General features: G+C 46.2%; 1 protein-coding gene across 2 annotated transcripts in view; it reads left to right on the top strand.

Annotated features, from left to right (window-relative positions):
• The window catches only part of stpg2 (sperm-tail PG-rich repeat containing 2), a 64,295-nt gene that overhangs the window by 11,387 nt on the left and 32,700 nt on the right, over positions 1-20,208 (top strand). For both annotated transcript variants that reach the window (XM_041899866.2, XM_041899867.2), the window contains 4 exons: positions 5,496-5,603; positions 13,792-13,951; positions 15,937-16,094; positions 16,277-16,369. In XM_041899866.2, the coding sequence (XP_041755800.1) occupies positions 5,496-5,603; positions 13,792-13,951; positions 15,937-16,094; positions 16,277-16,369 (519 nt within the window). The remainder of the gene's footprint in view (positions 1-5,495; positions 5,604-13,791; positions 13,952-15,936; positions 16,095-16,276; positions 16,370-20,208) is intronic.

Raw genomic sequence — 20,208 nt, 5'->3', positions numbered from 1 at the left:
AATCCAAAGTTAAATCTAGAATCGGCTTCCTATTTTGTAACAAAGCCTCCTTCACTCATGCTGCCAAACATGCCCTCGTTAAACTGACTATCCTACTGATCCTTGACTTCGGCGATGTCATTTACAAAATAGCCTCCAACACTCTACTCAGCAAATTGGATGTAGTCTATCACAGTGCCATCTGTTTTGTCACCAAAGCCCCATATACTACCCACCACTGTGACCTGTACGCTCTTGTTGGCTGGTCCTCACTACATATTCGTCGCCAAACCCACTGGCTCCAGGTCATCTATAAATCTCTGCTAGGCAAATCCCCGCCTTATCTTAGCTCATTGGTCACCATAGCAACACCCACCCGTAGTATGCGCTTCAGCAGGTATATCTCACTGGTCATCCCCAAAGCCAACACCTCCTTTGGCCGCCATTCCTTCCAGTTCTCTGCTGCCAATGACTGGAACGAACTGCAAAAATCTCTGAAGCTGGAGACTCTTATCTCCCTCACTAACTTTAAGCATCAGTTGTCAGAGCACCTTACTGATCACTGCACCTGTACACAGCACATCTGTAATTAGCCCACCCAACTACCTCATCCCCATATTGTTATTTATTTTGCTCATTTGCACCCCAGTATCTCTATTTGCACATTCATCTCTTGCACATCTATCATTCCAGTGTTAATACTAAATTGTAATTACTTTGCACTATGGCCTATTTATTGCCTTACCTCCATAACTTGCTACATTTGCACACACTGTATATATATTTTCTGTTGTATTTTTAACTTTATGTTTTGTTTACCCCATATGTAACTCTGTGTTGTTGTTTTTTATCGCACTGCTTTGCTTTATCTTGGCCAGGTCGCAGTTGTAAAAAAGAACTTGTTCTCAACTGGTTTACCTGGTTAAATAAAGGTTAAATAAAAAATAATAAACAAAATTGTTAAACACATCAACATATATTTGATATTTTAGATTCTTCAAAGTAGCCACCCTTTGCCTTGATGACAGCTTTGCACAAGTTTGGCATTCTCTCAACCAGCTTCACCTGGAATGCTTTGCCAACAGTCTTGAAGGAGTTCCCACATATGCTGAGCACTTGTTGGCTGCTTTTCCTTCACTCTGCGGTCCAACTCATCCCAAACCATCTCAATTGGGTTGAGGTCGGGGGATTGTGGAGGCCAGGTCATCTGATGCAGCAATCCATCACCCTCCTTCTTGGTAAAATAGCCCTTACACAGCCTGGAGGTGTGTTGGGTCATTGTCCTGTTGAAAAACAAATGATAGTCCCACTAAGCCCAAACCAGATGGCATGGCGTATCGCTGCAGAATGCTGTGGTAGCCATGCTGGTTAAGTGTGCCTTGAGTTCTAAATAAATCACAGACAGTGTCACCAGCAAAGCACCCCCACACCATAACACCTCCTCCTCCATGCTTTACGGTGGGAAATACACATGTGGAGATCATCTGTTCACCCACACCGCGTCTCACAAAGCCACGGCGGTTGGAACCAAAAATCTCAAATTTGGACTCATCAGACCAAAGGACAGATTTCCACCAGTCTAATGTCCATTGCTCATGTTTCTTGGCCCAAGCAAGTCTCTTCTTCTTATTGTTGTCCTTTAGTAGTGGTTTCTTTGCAGCAATTCGACCATGAAGGCCTGATTCACACAGGCTCCTTGAACAGATGTTGAGATGTGTCTGTTACTTGAACTCTATGAAGCATTTATTTGGGCTGCAATTTCTGAGGCTGGTAACTCTAATGAACTTATGCTCTGCAGCAGAGGTAACTCTGGGTCTTCCATTCCTGTGGCGGTCCTCATGAGAGTTTCATCATAGTGCGACTGCACTTGAAGAAACTTTCAAAGTTCTTGAAACTTTCCGTATTGACTGACCTTCATGTCTTAAAGTAATGATGGACTGCTGTTTCTCTTTGCTTATTTGAGCTGTTCTTGCCATAATATAAACTTGGTCTTTTACCAAATAGGGCTATCTTCTGTATACCAACCCTACCTTGTCACAACACAACTGATTGGCTCAAACACATTAAGAAGGAAAGAAATTCCACAAATTAACTTTTAACAAGACACATCTGTTAATTGAAATGCATTCCCGGTGACTACCTCATGAAGATGGTTGAGAGAATGCCAAGAGTGTGCAAAGCTGTCATCAAGGCAAAGGGTGGCTACTTTGAAGAATCTCAAATATAAAATATATTTTGATTTGTTTAACAGTTTTTTAGTTACTACATGATTCCATGTGTTATTTCATAGTTTTGATGTCTTCACTATTATTCTACAATGTAGAAAATAGTAAAAATAAAGGAAAACCCTGGAATGAGTAGGTGTGTCCAAACTTTTGACTGGTACTGTATATAATATGTATATAATATTTTCAGCAAACTTAACATGTGTAAATATTTGTATGAACATGACAAGATTCAACAACTGAGAAATAAACTGAACAAGTTCCACAGACATGTTACTAACATACATTGAATAATGTGTCCCTGAACAAAGGGGGGGTCAAAAGTAACAGTCAGTATCTGGTGTGGCCACCAGCTGCATTAAGTACTGCAGTGCATCTCCTCCTCATGGACTGCACCAGATTTGCCAGTTCTTGCTGTGAGATGTTACCCCACTCTTCCACCAAGGCACCTGCAAGTTCCTGGACATTTCTGGGGGGAATGGCCCTAGCCCTCACCCTCCGATCCAACAGGTCCCAGACGTGCTCAATGGGATTGAGATCCGGGCTCTTCGCTGGCCATGGCAGAACACTGACATTCCTGTCTTGCAGGAAATCACGCACAGAACGAGCAGTATGGCTGGTGGCATTGTCATGCTGGAGGGTCATGTCAGGATGAGCCTGCAGGAAGGGTACCACATGAGGGAGGAGGATGTCTTCCCTGTAACGCACAGCGGTGAGATTGCCTGCAATGACAACAAGCTCAGTCCGATGATGCTGTGACACACCGCCCCAGACCATGACGGACCCTCCACCTCCAAATAATCCCGCTCCAGAGTACAGGCATCGGGGTAACGCTCATTCCATCAAAGATGAACGCGAATCCGACCATTACCCCTGGTGAGACAAAACCGCGACTCGTCAGTGAAGAGCACTTTTTGCCAGTCATGTCTGGTCCAGCGACGGTGGGTTTGTGCCCATAGGCAACGTTGTTGCCGGTGATGTCTGGTGAGGACCTGCCTTACAACAGGCCTACAAGCCCTCAGTCCAGCCTCTCTCAGCCTATTGCAGACAGTCTGAGCACTGATGGAGGGATTGTGCGTTCCTGGTGTAACTTGGGCAGTTGTTGTTGCCATCCTGTACCTGTCCCGCAGGTGTGATGTTCGGATGTACCGATTCTGTGCAGGTGTTGTTACACGTGGTCTGCCACTGCGAGGACGATCAGCTGTCCGTCGTGTCTCCCTGTAGTGCTGTCTTAGGCGTCTCACAGTACGGACATTGCAATTTATTGCCCTGGCCACTTCTGCAGTCCTCATGCCTCCTTGCAGCATGCCTAAGGCACATTCACGCAGATGAGCAGGGACCCTGGGCATCTTTCTTTTGGTGTTTTTCAGAGTCAGTAGAAAGGCCTCTTTAGTGTCCTAAGTTTTCATAACTGTGACCTTAATTGCCTACCGTCTGTAAGCTTTCAGTGTCTTAACGACTGTTCCACAGGTGCATGTTCATTAATTGTTTATGGTTCATTGAACAAGCATGGGAAACAGTGTTTAAACCCTTTACAATGAAGATCTGTGAAGTTATTTTGATGTTTACGAATTATCTTTGAAATACTTTTTTTGCTGAGTTTATATTATATTACAGTTAAAGAACACAGAGATGACAATAGAATTAGTACATCCAAGACAGAACAAACAGTCCAAGTTGACTCCATCTCTTGTTGTACTGTATAGTTCAGACCACCGTGTTTTGTGGTGAGGGGAGGTGCAGTATGGTCCGACAGGGGTGTGTGTGTGTGTGTGGCTGCCCCACTCCTGACGGTGTGTGTCCCCTGCTGTGGATCCCCCAGTGGTGTCTGGGCTTCCATCCATCATCATTAGAGAGGGACTGGCACGGCAATGCCCCCCTAGCAGATGGGTCATTATTACGGACACACACCATGGACACCCAAGGACTTACTCAATTCAATTGAAGTCACTCAATTCAGAATTCAGATTTGAATTTTTTTTTTTTTTTGAAAATGAACAACTTTTTAAATAAGTAGCTTCTCCTTTTCAGTTTATCAAGTCATTTTTCTATTATTTAATTCGATTCGAATTGGACCCCAACCCTGCACTGTATACTGTCATCACAAAGGTCAACTACAGTACTGACCACTACATACCTGGCGTGTAGGATTTGATGTGCTGGCTGAAGGTATTCTGCTGTGAAATGTAGACAGTGGCAGTCTTTAGTTGGTCTCTAAAGAGTTAGCAGCAGATGTCTATAAACAGAAGCTGCACACACAGCGACCACATTCATTCTCCCAGACATCATTATTCCTCACTGCTTCGATTGTGTTTGCCCACCAAAGAGGTGTGTGTGTGTGTGTGTGTGTGTGTGTGTGTGTGTGTGTGTGTGCGCGTGCGCTGTGTTTATATGTGTGTGTGCTTGCTTAGTGTACAGATTTTCCTCTTGAGTGTATGTTTGCTTACTTTGTGTGCAGCTTGGTTTCTCAGAGTGCCTGTTTGTGTGTAGGTGTGTCCGTGTATCTAACATCAGTCTTGTGGACTCTAATGGTTGCTAAATCATGTAGCAGTGTGGAGGACATGTGGGACATGGTTCCTGGGGAGGGTGAAAGGGCCAGTATGGGGAGGAGGACTTCAGTCTAATGGCTCACTCCACTCCCCTCACTGCAACCTAGGGATGTGTCCCAAATGGCACCTTATTTCCTAGATAGTGCACTACTTTTGACCAGGCCCTGGTAAAAAATAGTACAATGGGAATATGATGCCATTTGGGACGCATCTCTACTAATGTCTAACCAGAGGCAGGTTACTCTTCTTCCAACATCCCTCTCTCCGTCTCCATCTCCGGCCGCTGTGGTTGTTCATCTTCATAATTGAGTCTTCATCTACTTTTCTCACCTCTGCAGTCCTCACGTCTGCTGTCCTCACCTCTGCAGTCCTCACCTCTGCAGTCCTCACCTCTGCTGTCCTCACCTCTGCAGTCCTCACCTCTGCAGTCCTCAACACTGCCGTTCTAACCTCTTCTGTCCTCACCTCTGCAGTCCTCACCTCTGCAGTCCTCACCTCTGCTGTCCTCACCTCTGCAGTCCTCACCTCTGCAGTCCTCAACACTGCCGTTCTAACCTCTTCTGTCCTCACCTCTGCTGTCCTCACCTCTGCAGTCCTCACCTCTGCAGTCCTCAGCTGGAAGGGCTCAGATGGCATCCAAATCCACCGAGCTGCTCTATCTTCCCCTCTCCCTCTCGGGATAAACCAATAACTCTTTGTTCTCTCTCGCTCGCTCTCGCTCTCTGTCTTTGTCTGTCTGTAGGGAGTGCCAGGTCCAGGCCAGTACCACATCAGGAGTCAGTTTGAGAAGCTGAGCAGCCCGTACGGCAATCTACCTGTCTTCAGCCCTCCTTTCCTCTCTCAGGCACAGGTACAGTAAACACAACACACCATCCTGAAACACAACACATCATCCTGAAACACAACACACCATCCTGAAACACAACACACCATCCTGAAACACAACACACCATCCTGAAACACAACACACCATCCTGAAACACAACACACCATCCTGAAAAACAAATCCTGAAACACAACACACCATCCTGAAACACAACAGACCATCTTGAAACACAACAAACCATCCTGAAACACAACAATCCATCCTGAAACAAAACAGACCATCCTAAAACACAACACACCATCCTGAAACACAACACCATCCTGAAACACAACACACCATCCTGAAACATAACACACCATCCTGAAACACAACACCGCCATCCTAAAACACAACAGGATGCCAACCTTGGAAAAGTAATTAAAATTTCTATACTCTCCTCTATTATGCAATCTTATAGCCATACCAACTATGTCAGTATCAACCATCAGAAAGGGCCTGCAACCGCCTATTGATCATAGCTGGTTTGATTTGGAGACTCCATGTGAATTTAAAATGTGTAAAAGGACTTGTGTTGATACATCTGAACATTAGGAGCTTACTTCCTGAACTGGATTACATTAAGATCCTGGCTATGCAGACGAATCTGGACATTCAGGTATTGACTGAAATGTGGATCTCTGGGGACATTCTGGACTCTGATATTAATATTGTCAGCGTCTGGGTGAAGTGGGGAAACGGAATCAGGCGCAGGACACAGAACTGAGAGATGAATGGCTTTACTAGACTCAAAGTAAACCATAGCAAACCCTCCACGCAGGGAAGAGCAAAACAACAGCTCAACAGAAGACGTAACAAAGAACAATCACGCACACCCCCAGGAGGGAAAACAGAGGTAATATAGGGAAACTAATAAGCCTAATGAGTAACAGGTGTGAAAAATAAAGACAGAACTAGTGAGACACAGAAACATCGATCGGTGGCAGCTAGTACTCCGGTGACGACGACCGCCGAAGCCTGCCCGAGCGAGGAGGAGGGGCAGCCTCGGCCCTATCTGTGACAGTAACCCCCCTTTTGACGCGCGGCTCCAGCCGTGCGTCGACACCGGCCTCGGGGACGGCCAGGAGGACGCGGAGCAGGGCGAGTCGGATGACGACGATGGAACTCCCTTAACAAGGAGGGATCGAGGATGTCCCTCCTGGGAACCCAGCTCCGTTCCTCCGGACCGTACCCCTTCCACTCCACGAGATACTGCAGGCCTCCAACCCGACGCCTCAAATCCATGATGGAACGGACCGAGTACGCCGGTGCCCCCTCAATGTCCAATGGGGGCGGAGGAACCTCCCGCACTTCAGACTCCTGGAGCGGACCAGCTACCACCGGCCTGAGGAGAGACACATGGAACGAGGGGTTAATACGGTAATCAGGGGGGAGCTGTAACCTATAATAAACCTCGTTCAACCTCCTCAGGACTTTAAAGGGCCCCACAAACCGCCGACCCAGCTTCCGGCAGGGCAGGCGAAGGGGCAGGTTTCGGGTCGAGAGCCAGACCCGGTCCCCCGGTGCATAAACCGGAGCCTCACTGCGGTGGCGGTCGGCACTCGCCTTCTGTCTCCTAATCGCCCTTTGCAGGCGTACATGGGCAGCGTTCCATGTTTCCTCCGAGCGCCGAAACCATTCATCCACCGCAGGAACCTCGATCTGGCTCTGATGCCACGGTGCCAGGACCGGCTGGTAACCTAGTACACACTGAAAAGGAGACAGGTCAGTGGAGGAGTGGCGGAGGGAATTTTGTGCCATCTCTGCCCAGGGGATGTAAACTGACCAATCCCCCTGCCGGTCCTGGCAATACGACCTCAGAAACCTACCCACATCCTGGTTTACTCTCTCCACCTGCCCATTACTCTCGGGGTGAAAACCTGAGGTCAGGCTGACCGAGACCCCCAGATGGTCCATAAACGCCTTCCAGACCCTCGACGTGAACTGGGGACCCCGATCAGACACTATATCCTCAGGCACCCCGTAGTGCCGGAAGACGTGTGTAAACAGGGCTCTGCGGTCTGTAGGGCAGTAGGGAGACCGGGCAAAGGAATGAGACGACAGAACTTAGAAAACCGATCCACAACGACCAGGATCGTGGTGTTACCCTGTGACGGAGGAAGATCCGTAACAAAGTCCACCGATAGGTGTGACCACGGCCGCTGTGGAACGGGGAGAGGTTGTAATTTACCACTGGGCAGGTGTATAGGTGCCTTGCACTGGGCACACACCGAACAGGAAGAAACATAAACCCTCACGTCCTGAGCTAAGGTAGGCCACCAGTACTTCCCACTAAGACAGCGCACTGTCCGACCAATGCCAGGATGGCCAGAAGAGGGTGACGTATAAGCCCAATAAATCAAACGATCACGAACCTCGGACGGAACATACGCACGACCCACTGGACACTGGGGGGGAGTGGGCTCCGTGCGTAATGCCCGCTCGGTGTCCACGTCAACCTCCCATAACACCGGTGCCACCAGACAAGAAGCCGGAAGTATGGGAGTAGGCTCCCTGGTCCAATCCTCTGAGGCATATAGCCGGGACAGAGCGTCTGCCTTAGCATTCTGGGAACCTGGTCTATATGATAGGGTGAACACAAAACGCGTGAAAAACATGGCCCACCTTGCCTGACGAGGATTCAGTCCCCTCGCTGCCCGAATGTACTCCAGATTGCGGTGGTCAGTCAAAATGAGAAAAGGGTGTTTAGCCCCCTCAAGCCAATGTCTCCACACCTTAAGAGCGTTCACAACAGCTAACAGCTCCCGATCCCCCACGTCATAGTTTTGCTCCGCCGGGCTGAGCTTCTTCGAGAAGAAAGCACAGGGGCGGAGTTTGGGAGGCGTACCCGAGCGCTGAGACAGTACAGCTCCTATCCCCGCCTCGGACGCGTCCACCTCGACTATGAATTGCAAGGAAGGATCCGGATGAGCCAGCACGGGAGCCGTGGTGAACAGCGCCTTCAGCTGACCAAAAGCCCTGTTCGCCTCAGCTGACCACTGCAGGCGCACCGATCCGCCCTTTAGCAAAGAGGTTATGGGAGCTGCTACCTGGCCAAAGCCCCGGATAAATCTCCGGTAGTAGTTGGCAAAACCCAAAAATCGCTGCACCTCCTTTACCGTGGTAGGTAAAGCAACTGAGGACTCATTGTGTAAGACAAATCAGAAAGGCTAAATCTGATTATTATGTAACCGCTCTTTCGGATTTTAATGGGAACCAACCAAAATTCTGGATAACTGTCAAATCCCTGAAGGGTTCTACTTCCTCCTCTCTGCCCCAACAAATTCAGACACTGGCCTCATTATGGGAAAAAATGCCATTATTAATGCATTTAATCACCATTTTATTTCAGCGGGCTATCTCTTTGGAAGAACTTCTAAGCCTATTCACAATTATGTTGGGCTGGATGCTGATAGGGGGAACTTGCTGAATGATCAGAGAAATTATAGTCAAAGCTTTTCTTTTAGGCTATTTACAGAAAGTCCTGGATGCTTTGCTAGCAATAGACAACAAGAAATCCACATTTCAAGAACTTTGAAAGTTTCTTAAAGTTCAGTCGCAAAAACCATCAAGCGCTATGATGAAACTGTCTCTCATGACGACCGCCACAGGAATGGAAGACCCAAAGTTACCTCTGCTGCAGAGGATACGTTTATTAGAGTTACCAACCTCAGAAATTGCAGCCCAAATAAATGCTTCATAGAGTTCAAGTAACAGACACATCTCAACATCAACTGTTCAGAGGAGACTGTGTGAATCAGGCCTTCATGGTCGATTTGCTGCAAAGAAACCACTACTAAAGGACACCAATAATAACAAGAGACTTGCTTGGGCCAAAAAACACGAGAAATGGACATTAGACCGGTGGTAATTTGTCCTTTGGTCTGGAGTCCAAATTGGAGATTTTTTGTTCCAACCGCTGTGGCTTTGTGAGACGCGGTGTGGGTAAACAGATGATCTCCGCATGTGTATTTCCCACCGTAAAAGCATAGAGGAGGAGGTGTTAGGGTGTGGGGGTGCTTTGCTGGTGACACTGTCTGTGATTTATTTAGAATTCAAGGCACACTTAACCAGCATGGCTACCGCAGCATTCTGCAGCGATACGCCATCCCATCTGGTTTGGGCTTAGTGGGACTATCATTTGTTTTTCAACAGGACAATGACCCAACACACCTCCAGGCTGTGTAAGGGCTATTTTACCAAGAAGGAGAGTGATGGAGTGCTGCATCAGATGACCTGGCCTCCACAATCCCCCGACCTCAACCCAATTGAGATGGTTTGGGGTGAGTCGGACAGCAGAGTGAAGAAAAGCAGCCAACAAGTGCTCAGCATATGTGGGAACTCCTTCAAGACTGTTGGAAAAGCATTCCAGGTGAAGCTGGTTGAGAGAATGCCAAGAGTGTGCAAAGCTGTCATCAAGGCAAAGGGTGGCTATTTGAAAAATATAAAATATAAAATATATTTTGATTTGTTTAACACTGTTTTGGTTACTACATGATTCCATATGTGTTATTTCATAGTTTTGATGTCTTCACTATTATTCTAAAATGTAGAAAATAGTAAAAATAAAGAAAAACCCTTGAATGAGTAGGTGTTCTAAAACATTTGACCGGTAGTGTATATACTTATTTTGACCAGGCTCTGGTAGTGTAGTAAAGTAGTACTATATAGGGAATAGGGTGCCATTTTGAACTTAGACATCAGATGAATTCCTTGTTGGATTGGGAAGAGCTCAGATTGCTACAGCAACTCACTGTATTTCAGCAGAACTCATGTGGAGAGCTAGACTCAAAGAAACTCCTGACATATGTCTTAATTAACACTCTCTCAGCCTCCACACACACACACACACACACACACACACACACACACACACACACACACACACACACACACACACACACACACACACACACACACACACACACACACACACACACACACACACACACACACACACACATATCCCCAATACACATTCCACTGGGGTACAAATCAGCTCCACCTGCATATAAAACACTTCTATAGTTTCTGATGAGTGACAGACAGGTTGGAGCTGACAGACAGTTTTCTTTCTGGCCTCTACAGAGCGGGTGTAAGGGAGAGTTAGTGCGAGTTAGTGTGAGTTAACGAAAGTTAGTGCAAGTGAGTTAGTAGGAATAAGTGGGAGTGAGTGCAAGTTAGTTAGTGGGAATTAATGGGAGTTAGCTGGAGTTAGTGCAAGTTAGTTAGCTGGGAGTTAGCGGAAGTTATCAGGGAGTTAGTTAGCAGGAGTTAGTGGGCGTTAGGAGAGCAAAGCAGAGCAGAGCAGAGCCGAGGAGAGGAGAGGAGAGCAGAGGAGAGCAGAGGAGAGGAGAGGAGAGGAGAGGAGCTGGTTTCTCTGGCCCCACAATGCGTCAGCATGCCGCTCTGCCCTGTGAAGTCGTCTCTCTAGGTCTCTCAGCTAGGACGCTCAGCCTCAGCCTCAGTCCACGCCATCTGACACTCTCCTCCAGAAGAAGGAGGGGGGATGAGAGGAGCAGCTGGAGCCCACCCTCTCCTCTCCTCTCCTCTCCTCTCCTCTCCTCTCCTCTCCTCTCCCTCTCCTCTCCTCTCCTCTCCTCTCCTCTCCTCTCCTCTCCTCTCCTCTCCTCTCCTCTCCTCTCCCTCTCCTCTCCCCTCCTCTCCCCTCCTCTCTCCTCTCCTCTCCTCTCCTCTCCTCTCCTCTCCTCTCCTCTCCTCACATCTCCTCTACTCTCCTCTCATCTCCTCTACTCTCATCTCCTCTCATCTCATCTCATCTCATCTCCTCTGCTCTCCTCTTCTCTCATCTCCTCTCCTCTCCTCTCCTCTCCTCTCCTCTCCTCTCCCTCTCCTCTCCTCTCCTCTCTCTCCTCTCCTCTCCTCTCCTCTCCTCTCCTCTCCTCTCCTCTCACCTCAGGAGCCCTGTGTGCTGTAGATAGCCTCAATTTCCCCACATGAGTTAATGTAGCACTTTATACAATCTGGCATATTCAGCCTTGCTTGCATCCTGACTGAACTCCCTCCCTCCCTCCCTCCCTCCCTCCCTCCCTCCCTCCCTCCCTCCCTCCCTCCCTCTGTAAGAGCTCATAATAAGCATTACTACCATGGCTTACTCTGTAAAACAACATATTTCACTGCACCTATCTGGTGTATGTGACAATAAAATATTATTATCGTTTTATGTACACATGCACTCTTTATAATCGATCCCCTCTTTTCGTTTGCCACCTTGCATAAATGGGAATGTACAAACCGACTGCAGTGTTTGGTGTGGAAGGAAAGGAAGGTCTCTCCAACAGCTGATCTAACCTAGCCATGCTGATCTAACCTAGCCATGCTGATCTAACCTAGCTATGCTGATCTAACCTAGCCATGCTGATCTAACCTAGCCATGCTGATCTAACCTAGCCATGGTGATCTAACCTAGCCATGCTGAGCTAACCTAGCCATGCTGATCTAACCTAGCTATGCTGATCTAACCATGCTGATCTAACCTAGCCATGCTGATCTAACCTAGCCATGCTGAGCTAACCTAGCCATGCTGATCTAACCTAGCTATGCTGATCTAACCATGGTGATCTAACCTAGCCATGCTGATCTAACCTAGCTATGCTGATCTAACCATGCTGATCTAACCTAGCCATGCTGATCTAACCTAGCCATGCTGATCTAACCATGCTGATCTAACCTAGCCATGCTGATCTAACCTAGCCATGCTGATCTAACCTAACCATGCTGATCTAACCATGCTGATCTAACCTAGCCATGGTGATCTAACCTAGCCATGCTGAGCTAACCTAGCCATGCTGATCTAACCTAGCTATGCTGATCTAACCATGCTGATCTAACCTAGCCATGCTGATCTAACCTAGCCATGCTGATCTAACCATGCTGATCTAACCTAGCCATGGTGATCTAACCTAGCCATGCTGAGCTAACCTAGCCATGCTGATCTAACCTAGCTATGCTGATCTAACCATGCTGATCTAACCTAGCCATGCTGATCTAACCTAGCCATGCTGATCTAACCATGCTGATCTAACCTAGCCATGCTGATCTAACCTAACCATGCTGATCTAACCTAACCATGCTGATCTAACCATGCTGATCTAACCTAGCCATGCTGATCTAACCATGCTGAGCTAACCTAGCCATGCTGATCTAACCTAGCTATGCTGATCTAACCATGCTGATCTAACCATGCTGATCTAACCTAGCCATGCTGATCTAACCATGCTGATCTAACCTAGCCATGCTGATCTAACCTAGCCATGCTGATCTAACCATGCTGATCTAACCTAGCCATGCTGATCTAACTATGCTGATCTAACCTAACCATGCTGATCTAACCTAGCCATGCTGATCTAACCATGCTGATCTAACCATGCTGATCTAACCATGCTGATCTAACCATGCTGATCTAACCTAACCATGCTGATCTAACCATGCTGATCTAACCTAGCCATGCTGATCTAACCATGCTGATCTAACCTAGCCATGCTGATCTAACCTAGCCATGCTGATCTAACCATGCTGATCTAACCTAGCCATGCTGAGCTAACCTAGCCATGCTGATCTAACCATGCTGATCTAACCATGCTGATCTAACCTAGCCATGTAGAAGTGTTCGCTAGAGGACAGGGGAGTGTCCTTGTGTTAGTGGGGAGACCGGGCTTCTCAGAGTCAACACACCTGCACTTTTCAACGCCAAATCATCCTCCAAGGCTGAGGAGCGAGAGAGATATGAAGTCTGTTAAACAAGTGGACCTTCATGTCTATAAGAATGTTACTTACTCACCATGACCCTTGGTCTTTTTTCCTCGTCTGTCTATTCTGATCTGTGGACTTGTCAGGTGTGTAGTTACGGTAGATAGTAGATGATGCAGATGGCATTGTAGCCTGGGTACCAGGATGTTTGTGCCATCATGCCACTCCTTTTCATGTCAAACATGATAGCACAAACATACTGATACCCAGGCTAGCAGTATTGTGAGTGGATGACATGACTGTTTGGTGTCCCCTGTCTGTCTGTCTGTCTGTCTGTCTGTCTGTCTGTCTGTCTGTCTGTCTGTCTGTCTGTCTGTCTGTCTGTCTGTCTGTCTGTCTGTCTGTCTGTCTGTCTCTCTGTCTGTCTGTCTGTCTGTCTGTCTGTCTGTCTGTCCCTCCCTCTCAGCGGTTCAGTCCTGTGAAGGAACTGGCTCCTCCTGTAGGCATGTACAATGACCCGCGCTGCGCTCTGGAGATCCTCAAGAAGACCACCGGGCTGCTGAGAAACCCCTTTGGCCTGACTGCTGTTCGGTTCCTTCCTGACAGCCGGAAACAGTCCACTCCAGGTGTGTGTGTGTTTGTGTGTGTGTTTGTGTATAATATACACTACCGTTCAAAAGTTTGGGGTCACTTAGAAATGTCCTTGTTTTCGACAGAAAAGCATTTTTTTTGTCCATTAAAATAACATCAAATTGATCAGAAATACAGTGTAGTCATAGTTAATGTTGTAAATGGTTATTATAGCTGGAAACAGCTGATTTTTTATGGAATATCTACATAGGCATACAGAGGCCCATTATCAGCAAGCATCAGTCCTGTGTTCCAATGGCACGTTGTGTTTGCTAATCCAAGTTGATCATTTTAAAAAGGCTAATTGATCATTAGAAAACCCTTTTGCAATTATGTTAGCACAGCTGAAAACTGTTGTGCTGATTAAAGAAGCAATAAAACTGGCCTTCTTGAGACTAGTTGAGTGTCTGGAGCATCAGCAATTGTGGGTTCGATTACAGGCTCAAAATGGCCAGAAACAAATAACTTTCTTCTGAAACTAATCAGTCTCTTCTTGTTCTGAGAAATGAAGGGTATTCCACGCGAGAAATTGCCAAGAAACTGAAGATCTCGTACAACGCTGTGTGCTACTCCCTTCACAGAACAGCGCAAACTGGCTCTAACCAGAATAGAAAGAGAAGTGGGAGGAGCAAGAGGACAAATACATTAGAGTGTCTAGTTTGAGAAACAGATGCCTCACAGGTCCTCAACTGGCAGCTTCATTAAATAGTACCGGCAAAACACCAGTCTCAACGTCAACAGTGAAGAGGCGACTCTGGGATGCTGACCTAGGCAGAGTTGCAAAGAAAAAGCCATATCTCAGACTGGTCAATAAAAATAAAAGATTAAGATGGGCAAAAGAACACAGACACTGGACTTTTTCTTTGCAACTCTGCCTAGGTCAGCATCCCGGAGTCTTCTCTTCACTGTTGACGTTGAGACTGGTGTTTTGCGGGTACTATTTAATGAAGCTGCCAGTTGAGGACCTGTGAGGCATCTGTTTCTCAAATTAGACACTAATGTATTTGTCCTCTTGCTCAGTTGTGCACCGGGGCCTCCCACTCCTCTTTCTATTCTGGTTAGAGCCAGTTTGCGCTGTTCTGTGAAGGGAGTAGTACACAGCGTTGTACGAGATCTTCAGTTTCTTGGCAATTTCTCGCATGGAATAGCCTTCATTTCTCAGAACAAGAAAAGACTGACGAGTTTCAGAAGAAAGTTCTTTGTTTCTGGCCATTTTGATCCTGTAATCAAACCCCCAATTGCTGATGCTCTAGATACTCAACTAGTCTCAAGAAGGCCAGTTTTATTGCTTCTTTAATCAGCACAACAGTTTTCAGCTGTGCTAACATAATTGCAAAAGGGTTCTCTAATGGTCAATTAGCCTTTTAAAATGATGGTTGCTTAAAATGGGCCTCTGTACGCCTATGTAGATATTCCATTAAAAATCAGCCGTTTCCAGCTACAATAGCCATTTACAACATTAACAATGTCTACACTGTATTTCTGATTAATTTGATGTTATTTTAATGGACCAAAAAAATTGCTTTTCTTTCGAAAACAAGGACATTTCTAAGTGACCCCAAACTTTTGAACGGCAGTGTATACATCCACAACACACACCTCTCAAACACACCCCGTTACTCACATCGCTGACCCAGTGTGTGTTTATGTACTTAACAGCCGGCCGGATGTTTTACGGCTGGTACATGATGACTGTACATCATCTAGAAATACTGCCGTTTGCCAAGTGCATAAATGCCCGGCATAGATAGGTGGATAAAGGTAGTTTCAGTGATGACTGAAACGTCAATACATGTGAAGTAGAGCTTTTATGTATTTTAGTGTTAGTGTGTGTACAGGGAGAGATTTAATGTATAAAGGTAGGCGCAGGGTATCGAACAGTCATTCCCCCACATTTATCAATTTACTGCCCCTCTTACACACACATAAACACAGTCCCCACCCCCACCTGTGTTAATGCTCTGCTCTGCTCCCACATCAGGTCCTGGTGCCTATAATATGTTTGAATATGGCCTGGCCCAGGACAGCATAAAAAAAGCTTACCTAGAGTCCACCAGAAAGGGAGGCTTTGGCTCGACGGCCCAACGCAGTCTCGTGTTCCACAACAATGAAGAGGTCCCTGGGCCTGGCCAGTACAAGGTAGGGCTTGCTCTCAGCACTGCTAGAAAGACCCAGAGTGAGCTAGAACCATGGCATTATTACAGAGCTCAGCAAACACTCTCATCTCCTGTGTGTGTGTGTGCGTGCATGTGTGTGTGTGTGTGTGTGTGTGTGTGTGTGTGTGTGTGTGTGTGTGTGTGTGTGTGTGTGTGTGTGTGTAGGTGGAGAAGAAGACGGAGGAGCTGTATAAGAAGCAGCACACAGCAGCGTTCAAGTCAGCCACAGAACGACTGGGCATATCCCTGGTGGCTAAAGTAAGACTACGGGGCTTTGCCTGATCACGCATGCTGTTTAGAACATGCATCAACACAGCATGCGAACTAAGGAGAGTATCAACAACGTACAGTCAGAATGCTTCTTTCACAATAGATACTCCACCTTCCCTCAGAACGGCATTCTCTAGTCTGCTAAGGAAGTCTCACCTGTGGAAACCTGTATATACACACACACACATCCACTGAAGCTCTGCGCTGCTGTTAGTGATAATGTGTGTGTGTGTATGTGTGTGTGTGTGTGTGTGTGTGTGTGCAGCAGTTCAGTGGGAGTAATAAGCCTGGGTTTAAGTTGGCCTCTATAAATAGTGCCTCTCAGCTGGCAGCATGTGTCCCAGGGTGTCCTGAGGCTCAGCCAGAGCACGATGCTCCCTCTGTCAACACTGACAATTTATTCCATGCACAACGCCGCCCCCCATTACCCCCATATTGATAAATTCCGGACCATCATAAAACGAGACATGTAATTAATTTCTCTCCCAGCAAGTTGCTTCTCTTATTAATCACCTTTAACAGCCGTATGTTGCCTCCCAAATGGCACCCTATTCCCTGTGTTGTGCACTACATTTGACCAGAGACAAGGGTGCCATTTGGGATTCCTCCATTAACATAGCAGCCTTACAGGGGAGGTGAGGGGTGAGGCAGGGCGTCATATTGAGCCAAGTCTCACTAATGGTCCCGAAGTGCACTGACAGAGGCAGAAAGTTTTGGGGAATTTGTAGTTTGATAGGAATGCTTATTGTGTGGTTTGGTGGGTTTCTAGGCCTAGACAAGAGTCAGAAGTATGCATATTTTAAGCTGTACAGAACTGGGTCCAATACTATTTGAAACCTTTTCAAATACTTTGAGCATTTTATCTCGCCTCCCTGGAGTGCTACACGGGCGGGGTTTCCGTTTTGTGACTATTCTATTGGTCAATTAAGCCATGCGAGCTCAAACAAGCACATATAAAGTATTTGAAATTATTTCAAATAGTATTTGAACCCAGGTCTTAAGCTGTTTGGGTGAATAATATGAAGGTATGCGTGTCAGTCAGGGGCACTTTGAGCTTCGCTGATTGTGATGGTGAAAGGTGTAGCTCCTCGGTGAACCATACCAAACTAACAAGGTGTACCTCCTCAGTGAACCATACCAAACTAACAAGGTGTACCTCCTCAGTGAACCATACCAAACTAACAAGGTGTACCTCCTCAGTGAACCATACCAAACTAACAAGGTGTACCTCCTCAGTGAACCATACCAAACTAACAAGGTGTACCTCCTCAGTGAACCATACCAAACTAACAAGGTGTACATCCTCAGTGTCTTATACAAATGTGCATTAAAAATACTTTTAACTACAGATGCAGATGGATAGACGCGCTCAAAGGTATTATGTGGGGGTTTTCTTTGACTGGTATTGCCAGCCTTATCCACTAGGTTTGCTGCAGGTAGAAAATATTAGGAAATGTTCATTAAATTGACACAAGCTGTCTCCAATCAGTCAATCAATCAATTTATCTATCAATCAATGTCTGGTTGTAAGTGAGTGTTTAAAGAGTAACTTTCATGAAAAAAACGGATGTATTAGTTATAGTTTTAGTGAAACACGTCAATCCTGGTCTTCATTTTGACAGTTCGTTTGCAAATGTTATATACCGTGCGTTCGGAAACTATTCAGACCCCTTCACTTTTTCCACATTTTGTTACATTACAGTGTTATTCGAAAATGGATTTAAAAAATGTTTCCCTCATCAATCTACACACAATACCCCGTAATGACAAGGCAAAAATGATTTTTTAGATTTTTTTGCAAATGTATTAAAAATTAAATACGGAAATATCACATTTACTGAAATATTCAGACCCTTTACTCACTACTTTGTTGAAGCACCTTTGGCAGCGATTACAGCCTTGAGTCTTCTTGGGTATGACGCTACAAGCTTGGCAGAACTGTATTTGCGAAGTTTCTCCCATTCTTCTCTGCAGATACTCTCAAGCTCTGTCAGGTTGGGTGAGGAGCGTCGCTGCACAGCTATTTTCAGGTCTCTCCAGAGATGTTCGATAGGGTTCAAGTCCGGGCTCTGGCTGGGCCACTCAAGGACATTCAGACACTTGTCCCGAAGCCACTCCTGCGTTGTCTTGGCTGTGTGCTTAGGGTCGTTGTCCTGTTGGAAGGTGAACCTTTGTCCCAGACTGAGGTCCTGAGCGCTCTGGAGCAGGTTTTCATCAAGGATCTCTCTGTACTTTGCTCCGTTCATCTTTCCCTCGATCCTGACTAGTCTCCCAGTCCCTGCCGCTGAAAAACATCCCCACAGCATGATGCTGCCACCACCATGCTTCACTGTAGGGATGGTGCCAGGTTTCCTCCAGATGTGACGCTTGGCATTCACGCCAAAGAGTTCAATCTTGGTTTCATCAGACCAGATAATCTTGTTTCTCATGGTCTGAGAGTCCTTTAGGTGCCTTTTGACAAACTCCAAGCGGGCTGTCATGTGCTTTTTACTGAGGAGTGGCTTCCGTCTGGCCACTCTACCATAAAGGCCTGATTGGTGGAGTGCTGCAGAGATGGTTGTCTTTCTGGAAGGTTCTCCCATCTCCACAGAGGAACTCTGGAGCTCTGTCAGAGTGACCATCGGGTTCTTGGTCACCTCCCTGGACCAAGACCCTTCTCCCCGATTGCTCAGTTTGGCCGTGCGGCCAGCTCTAGGAAGAGTCTTGGTGGTTCCAAACTTCTTCCATTTAAGAATGATGGAGGCCACTGTGTTCTTGGGGACCTTTAACGCTGCAGAAATGTTTTGGTACCCTTCCCCAGATCTGTGTCTCAACACAATCCTGTCTCTGAGCTCTACGGACAATTCCTTCGACCTCATGGCTTGGTTTCTGCTCTGACATGCACTGTCAACTGTGGGACCTTATATAGACAGGTATGTGCCTTTCTAAATCATGTCCAATCAATTGAATTTACCACAGGTGGACTCCAATCAAGTTGTAGAAACATCTCAAGGATGATCAATGGAAACAGGATGCACCGGAGCTCAATTTCGAGTCTCATAGCAAAGGGTCTGAATACTTATGTAAACAATTTCTAAAAACGGTTTTCTCTTTGTCATTGTAGGGTATTGGGTGTAGATTGATGGGGAAAATATTTTAATTTTATCCATTTTTGAATAAAGCTGTAACGTAACAAAATGTGGAAAAAGTGAAGGGGTCTGAATACTTTCCGAATGCGCTGTATTTTGGTATTTCTAATGGTAAGTCTATCTCTTTCCCCCTAGCGGTTCAACTCTACCGTTGAAATTGTGATGTAGAGGCAACTTGAGAAGGTTCCTTTACGTCATCTCAAGGGAGGGGTTCGGTATGAAATACACTACCTTCTAGATGTGCTGGGTGGTACCACCTCAAGGCTTACTATAAAAGCAGGTGACAGTGCGCCTTATTTGGCAACGGTCTTGTTAAGTGTGCCAATATATTTTGCATGATGCTTCCTTGACTAGACTACTGACATTACACAAAATTCAGTAAGGCACGTATTTCCACGTATAACCAAATTCAAAATTTCTGCTTACCATTTCATCAGCCTGGTCTCATAGACTAGACGTAACATAGTAAACTTCACTTCCAATCCCCCATATGTTTTTTTTTCTTGCAAATATATATATACAGTGGGGAGAACAAGTATTTGATACACTGCCGATTTAGCAGGTTTTCCTACTTACAAAGCATGTAGAGGTCTGTAATTTTTTATCATAGGTACACTTCAACTGTGAGAGACGGAATCTAAAAACCAGAAAATCACATTGTATGATTTTTAAGCAATTCATTTTCATTTTATTGCATGA

Source organism: Coregonus clupeaformis, chromosome 16 (genome assembly GCF_020615455.1).
Source record: "Coregonus clupeaformis isolate EN_2021a chromosome 16, ASM2061545v1, whole genome shotgun sequence".
NCBI classification, from domain to species: domain Eukaryota; kingdom Metazoa; phylum Chordata; class Actinopteri; order Salmoniformes; family Salmonidae; genus Coregonus; species Coregonus clupeaformis.
This window is presented reverse-complemented; position numbering and strand designations above follow the sequence as displayed.